Raw genomic sequence first — 8,234 nt, forward strand, 5'->3', positions numbered from 1 at the left:
TGTTAAAGTGATAGTATACGAAAGAAACGAATTTCGTAACGACTTCAGTTCCAGTACTCGTGGAACGGGAAAAGAAGCTAATCGACTAAAGAACATCGCGTCCACACATTCCATCGGTTTCGCATCGATCCGATTCCCGCGCGAAAGAATGACAGTCACACGAAACGCTTTGGAACGCTCCACACGAGGCGATCTAGCGCCAATCTGAAAGCCTTTCTCTATTTCCTCAAATCAGGAGATACTGCAGCGCGAGTGAATGACTCCAACTCCGCCCTGTAAACCTTCAGTCGGTTCTGTGTGGCCGTTTTGGGTGGCCTGCGCCGTCGTAGGGACGAATCTCTTCGGAAAACGAAACGATGAAACGGAATAAACAAAGGGGGAATAGGTCAGCGGATAGGCAACAGTCACGAACAATCTGGGTAGGGGGATTGTGTGTGTGGAATCGTTTTTCCGTGAATCGAGATGAATTCGATCGAGAATATTCGACGACATACACTGCCGTTCATAAGTACTAGGACACCTGGTCATTAGAAAAATTATATCTCTAACTCTTAATTGTTCTATCTCCACTAGTATCTACACTGAGAAAATTGAGCTTGAAGTTTACGAAGTTTAATATTCTAGAAGCAGGACAGTAGTGAAATAATCAAACACACTACAATATCATCTACCGAATAGCTATTTATTATAATACTTATTATAGCTATTTATTGAATTATTTTCAAGGTTGAATTTTCTTTATATTATGGTGAATCTGGACCAATGAGACATGCGTAGATTGATGAACTAAATTTTTTTGAAAAATGGAGTTAGAATAGTTAAAAAATCGAACGACAATGTGTCCTAATATTTATGAATGGTACTGTACATGCAAGGTGTCAACTTTAACCGCCGTGTTTCTGTGTCCTATAGAAGAATAACCAATTGTATGGCCCCGTGGCTCTCTGTACTTAATCGTTTTGTCCGCTCGAAATGTACTCGATCGGTTTTAGCTTCACGAGACCGATAATTTGTCTCGATTCCCGAGCTTGCGGAAGTGTATTTATCGTCCGACGTGTGTGCATTTAATCCTGTATGTATTCGCGACTCGATGGAATTCGTTGGAGATTTTCAAGCTTTCGGCCAGGCCGAAAATCGATTATACATCGTGATACGGTGCCACGGCCTACAGTATTAGAAGACTGTATCAGTCGAGATTCGACTAACGCGCGGAAATTCGTTCGAGCTGTTCTGTTTCTTGTCGTCGGTGTTTGGATAAACGTGGAATTGAAATGTGTTAATAGAATCCTTTAAATATGTTTGAATTGTAAGTCTCACGATTCGGTATATTTCTAGAGGATCGTTCAAGAGTCTGGGCACATTCGTCGTGTAAAATTGTTCTGTGGCTAAAGGAAGGTCAGATTCGTTGGAGATTCATGATAAAAATTGTGGTAGATATCTGTTTAAAGCTTAAAAATATGCAATAATAATACACTTCAACCTGCAGTAATATATCATCTGAACCTTCGACAAAAGAAGGTTTTAAAGATCCAGAAATATTCTAGAATTACTTCCTCTGACACGAAGCTGTATAATACAATTCAAATGTAAACTCCGAAAACTTCTGGATGACAATGTATATTATCGATGTTAATATTATAAAACAGTTTCAAGTTTGTGTACCCCAAAGAATATCGTGTGCTATCAAAAAAAAAATATTCACAATAAGCAAACGTTTCACTTGTGAGGCCAGACTTTTGAATGGAAGAAGTATAGATCAAAGGCTCGTCAGTTTTGGTAGTTCAATAAGGACAGTTAAATCGACAATTAAATTTCTGTCCACGTTTAAGAGAACGCCGATCACCCGAAGCACAATACTCTGTTATCACGGTTAACTGGTTCGCTCTATTCCTCTGTGTCTCGGCTGGAAAAACATGTCGTTATCGAATCCACTGACCTCACGCGAGCGATACAGGTTCAACCCGACAAGAGAGAGACCGTCGATTGTGTCGTATCCACTCATTACCTCTTTATCGTGACTAACAATTACCTCTCGTTACGTCCGGTTAATAATTGTGAACGCCGAGCCGTAGATCGCGTACCATTGGACGAACGTGAAATTTAGTTGAAAAAAAAGGGTTATGGGAAATAGATGTAAATAAACACGATCCGATTAGGGTTGCAGCCCTCAGTCCCGTTTTTGTATTACGATTAACGATGTTAGCCATCGATCGTGTACATGTACCTATATACATATATATATATTTACATATCTATATATATATGTGTGTGTGTGTCTCGCGTTCTATCTGTCCTTCTGTACGTAATTATACATATAAATTATACATATGTACACATTTAAACGAAACGTGTATACCGACATTATTTATCGGTTGGCCAATGAACTCCCGGGCAAGCTCGAACAATCGGAATCGTCGTGTTTGGGAGATTTTTGTACGATATAAAAACGGGAATTAGTAATATTGTGATAGTTTTATCTTCTGATTAGATTAAGAGTATAATAGAAAAAGGGAATTAGATTGATTAATAATTAATGAAGTTAAATATTAGTGATTATTTTTGCTCATTATCTTCTGTGATTCAGTATTCTTGCTCAGTGGATATCAAGACGAGTTCAAGTGTTCCCCGATATCAAGATACGTTCAAGTGTTCCCCGGTTTAGCGATCCGTAGAAGTCGGAATCTGGTTACGCTAATCCGAGCGTTGGTGTATCTTCGATATTTCTTCAGGGTTGTCTAGCATTCTTGATACGAAGTTAGTTTCATTTTAGATATCTTTTTCGACGAATCATCGATGGTATCGAACTATCGATAAATGTATACGTGGATAGATGAGATTAAAAAGCCTTTGAAGTCTCGTTTAAAGAAATGAAATTTTCGAAGCGGTCGGAGAAGTCATTGGCCATCCAGACGCATATTATAAATACAACTGCGCAAACTGTATTATACGCGATACGACAGACGTAAGAGTGATTAACGGAATTCCGATTTTACTGTGTACGGATATACATGTATATATATATACATGAATGAACAAGAAGTTTATATGTGTATAGAAGAAAAAAAGAGAGAGAGGTTCCAGTAGTCGCAGAAAATATGTAAACGCGTTGCTAATATTTAATAATAGGCGTGAGAGTTATCGTGAACGTTTTGAAAAACCAAAATGTTGTTCAATTTCACGTATATATATATATACATACATATATATGTGTATAACTTCGATGAATTCTTTTTGACAGCCTTCAGCCGTGATGTCTCTCGCTCTCTATGATTTTTTTTTTTAATTCTCTCGCTTTATGGTGTTAGGATCGCTATCCTCTCTTTACCTGTCGACGTATTTTATTCCTATTTCATTATTCCCCTGTAAATCGATGTACAACGACAATTAATAAGACGGGAAATCGATGTCTTTTCTGCTGCTGTTTTTTTTTTTTCATTCTCGATTCAGCCATTGAAATTCAGAATTGTCTGCAACGTGGAAGCGTTCCAATGGTCATTTCTATACCGCAAAATATATTTCGAATTACAATATGAATCTTTATCGTACGGACTTTCGTTTCAGATAAAAGTAATTTTGTATTTTAATACTCATAGTGACAATTAGTTCACCTACTTTTTATTTAAGAATCTTTCGGTTAATAACAAGCATAATATTAATATCTAGCCAAGACCACGTATCATATTCGATTTATTTTAAAAAATAAAATCTTTTTCTGACGTTCCACAAATTATTGTCTAACCTGTACAATTGTATTTCGTATCATGCGAAAATTTATGGATCTTAAATGTCTGATTAAGTTCTATTTCTGATTTAGTACAAATGCATCTCAATCAATACACTTTCTCGGAACCAATAAACCGATAAAGAAAAACGATTTCCCAGTTCCAATGGCTGAATCACGCGTCGATCGTGCTGTTTTTTCGCGGATTCAGACCGGCGGCCGAGAGAGAGAGGGGAGAGGGTGAAGCTTGCTAAACTCGTAGCTTTGTTAACTCGATACTCTTCCAGGAGTACAATGTAATATCACTATTGTTATCGTAGCCATTAACACGAGGGATGGGGGGACAGTAACAGTCTTTATTAGCGATCTTGAAAGTGTGATATTTTTTTAACGAACATATCGCAACGTACGTTCGAGTATTCAGCGAGTGATTTCAATGCTTGCACGTGGTAGTAGAGAAAGGATCTCTCTCAAGATGACGGGGGAGATCACAAGGGAGGATTAAGAGGCGAAATATATCGTGGATCGATGGTTACACGTTTCGAGGATAAAATCGTGCCAATGCTCATAATTTTGTGTTTTGAGAGGTCTCGACGAATCGAAAGGAACGCTCGTCTGTTTAACCCATTAACAGTTTATCCCCTTTGAGACTCGGCCACGACGTAATTATTAAAACAATATGTGCAAAACATGTTTTTTTTTTTTTTACATTTTTTATCCTGGATAGAAGTAGTTTAGTTTTATTATAGTAAAGAAAATATATATTATATATTAAATTATTATTAGTATGTATTAAAATATACAAAGCTTTTGCCACAAGTCGTAATTTTATTCGACTGTTAATGGGTTAACATGAATCACTCCGAGCGACGAGTCGAAAATAATTCTCTTCTTACATGCTTCTCTTTGTCGCAACGCCTCCGTGCCCTCTCGATGATCGTTCACGAGCTGTTAAACCGGCATACAGACATGTCTCGTTCTGCGTTGCGTGTGTGCTTCAAAGGAGGAAAGGATTGCAATTAACTTTGTTGAAATTAACCATCCGTCGTTGATTAACCTTGTTGAGCAACGTTTTTTTGTGTTCATTCACCGTTTTCTTTTCGTTTTTTTTTTTCATTTTTTTTCGTTTTTTTTCCCGGTTGCAATTCTGTGGGTGATTAATTAATTCGTCCATGTAACAATACGATTCGATTTTCCATTGGAAACCTGTATTTTAGATAGTGTTTGATTTTATCTTAATCCTTTCACAGTGAAACGAAATTATGAACATCGGTGCAAGTAACTTTTACTAGTTTTTTAAATACAATTGTAATACACAAGTTCACGTTTTACTTCGACAGTAAGACCTTCTTTGTTCTCTAAATAGATCTTTCCATTTTATATTTTCCAAGCATTCATAGAGCATCGTTCAGAGCCGATGCTTAGAGAAGTAATATTAGAAGTATACTTCAGATGAACGTCACACTGACTTCGAGAAGCAAACCAGACTTCTACTTTACATTTGAAACAAAACATTCTTTAGATACATATAATAACTAGTCCGACGTGTAATATTTCTGGAGAGGTACTTTATAAAATGTCATTTTGCATAAAAATCCGCAGTCCACTCATTACAAACAGAATGATTCAACTGTCTTGACATCTTCGAATTATTCACCAATAATTTTTCAAAATTCGTACGGACCCTGTGGAAGGATCAAAATAAAACATCGATATTCGTGGTTAATCAATGTTTCTTTTCAAATGTCCGAGTTCCCAAGCTTAAAATGGTCGGGTCTATGGCAACACAGACAGACCAGCAACGAACACTCGAAACTTATCTGTTTTGTGCTCGTGTTCAGAGACGAACGAGCGACAGCGCGATGGGTCTTGTGGAACAAAGAGCATCCCTTTCGATGTACAGACAAGTGAGAACGAGTTTCAAACGCGCCAGTACGAACCACGCGTCGATCATGAGGAGCATGCAAAGAGCGCTGAGCATTCAGCGCAGGGAGCCATGAGGATCCAACCGAGCCCGATCGTAGAATCATTAAAATCTCTTTTAGAGTTTAGAATTTTTTTTCCATACAAAACGAAAGTAACGCATAGAACAAGAAACTAGAGTGAACAATTCGGTGGAATAATCGACGAAATCTGTGATCGCGTGAGAACGTGAAAAAATTTGTTCTTTTTTATATCTATCTATTCGTAGATGATGACACTTTTAGCGTACTTTCGCGTTCTTAGACTTTGAAGTGTAGAAAACTAGAAAAGTCTCTTTCGTATACGTATGAATTATCCACATTCAGTTCTGAGTAATCTGTCGTAATTATTATCCCTTCGATATTTTTTATCACATAACGCAAAATTGAATGGAACTGGAAATTTTTTAATTAAATTACGAACCTAGCAATTTTCTCACGAATAACAATATTGATGAACGTAATCGTGTTACATAGAGACTTTTCTAAGAATTCCCGGAATATATTACTAAATTGGACTCGGTCAGCCGTAAAAATCGTGTGTCCCTCCTCGTCAAGAACAAGAACGATGCCTGTTTAACCAGTTCGAGCGATACTCGGGCACAAGTTCGATCTTAATCCTCTCGTGACCGTAGATCAGCCTTGCGTCTAAATGTCTACTTAAACTAACTACGTAAGAGTTCATTCGTTTCCTTTATTATTTCGTTTTCGTTTCGTTGCATCAACGTCGTCGCGTGCACGCGTTTAAGGATAATTGTTCGAACAATTAGCAGGAAACGGTGGAGACGTGAAGCCTTCATTGTTTAAGGGAAATATCGAAAGCAATATACAAGATCCGTATCAGATGCATTCGCGGGGAGCCGATTCGCTATACGGGGCGACCTTCTTCGCGGTGATTTCGTAATCTCGGTGCAAACGTGCCAAGGAATTGGCAGGACGAACGAACGATCCGATGGAACGACTCGCTCCGCGATTATACGAGTGTCTCCTTCGTCTTCGACCTTTTCTTTTTGCATTCCCCGGACGTTTCGTGTCGCCTCGAAATTCGTGTACCCGCCGGTTTTAGGCGAGAATCGATCGGCTGTTCACGACTTCGAGCGAACGACTGCCTTTTTGTATCGACTTTGACATCACAAACGGAGAAGGTAATACGGAATTGTAATGAAAGATTGTATTTTGAATTCTTAATCGATTTCATGATGGTAATGTTTATAAGAATTTTAAGTAGCGTAGAATGTTAATGGCGAATTTGTGTTATTACAATAGCAATTTCAATACTAACGAAAGGATTTTTATTCGTGGAAAATAATTGTTGAATTTTTCATTTTTCTTTGTGATGAAGTTCTGCCATAGTCAAGTCAACAGAAATTGACTACTTAGAATCATTGAAGGGATACTCATATTACTGTAACATTTTCGAAAGAAGACGAAGGATTCTCTCTGGACCCGGAAAATACACTTCATGATATGATTTTTATCAAAGAGTCAATCGTACGTAATTTACTCGTGCCTACTATTTTACTTAAAACGGGTCATTATCTAAAAATCAACTCCCTGTACCATTTGAAACGTCACAGAGAATGTTCGAGTAAGAAATGTTTCGTGCGAACGCAGAGAAATCCTAGGAAAAATGTGCCATTGAAAAGGTACTCCATTGAGTATATACGAAGTACGTGCACAATTGAAATTGCAAGTACCGATGCGAGCGAAAAGGTTGTAGGACGTGTTAACCCTTTAACAATACCATTTGCATCTAAAAAAAAAAAGTAGAATCATAACCGAATAAGACTGTGGTTGTTTATGTGAACTCACATTTTAATACGCAAATTTAGAAAACTGTAAATTAAACGGAAACTTATTTTTTTGTCTTAAAAAACTTTAAACTTATTTCTGTTACAAGATGTGGACAATACTTATTTAATGAAGGTGTTATTATACCTTCCACCTCTAGAAATATATTTCCGTTTAAGTCTGGTTTTTGTATAAAATTCTCCAGAAAAATTTAAGCTTCCGTAAGCATGCACAGTTTCACGTGAATATTTCAAAGGATAGGCATCTATACATTATTGTCAAAAATCAAAGTTGAAGGGTTAAAATAGAGAAACGAAGGGATACCGAATGGCCCGGTTGCGCGGCGCGATCCTCGTCGACCATCTCGACGGTCGTCATTCCGTTTGGAAGGGAACGCAAATGTTTCGATCCTATTTTTATTAGTCACCAGGGAGGGAGGTTTCTTCTATTCTAGTTTAACACACGGAACACAAATCCGTCGAGATATCGCGGCAGCCGGTCCATTTCTGTCCGACCATGATCCACAACGCGAACGAAACGTAATAATCTTACGTTAGCCATAATAAATCGAGCAACCGATCAACGAGCATCGCCGTACCGCGAGCGATCGTTCGACCGTACTGTTTATTACAAAGCGAGAGTTGTCGCTTTCACCGAGTATTCCGGCAGTACGTATTACGATTATTACCATTACCATTATGATTATTACTATCATCATGATTATTGATATTATTTAAATAAAACAGTTATTATTCTTACGA

At 37.7% G+C, this 8,234-nt stretch overlaps 1 protein-coding gene across 1 annotated transcript in view; it reads left to right on the forward strand.

Moving 5' to 3' along the window:
- Window positions 1–5,732, forward strand: part of LOC107189123 (phosphatidylinositol 4-phosphate 5-kinase type-1 gamma-like) — a 35,399-nt gene extending 29,667 nt beyond the window's left edge. The window contains exon 18 of the mRNA XM_015577597.1: window positions 5,563–5,732. Within this exon, the coding sequence (XP_015433083.1) occupies window positions 5,563–5,721 (159 nt within the window). The 3' untranslated portion in view covers window positions 5,722–5,732. The remainder of the gene's footprint in view (window positions 1–5,562) is intronic.
- The last annotated feature ends 2,502 nt before the right edge of the window (window positions 5,733–8,234 follow it).

This window comes from Dufourea novaeangliae, unplaced genomic scaffold, assembly GCF_001272555.1.
Source record: "Dufourea novaeangliae isolate 0120121106 unplaced genomic scaffold, ASM127255v1 scaffold125, whole genome shotgun sequence".
Lineage (NCBI taxonomy): Eukaryota > Metazoa > Arthropoda > Insecta > Hymenoptera > Halictidae > Dufourea > Dufourea novaeangliae.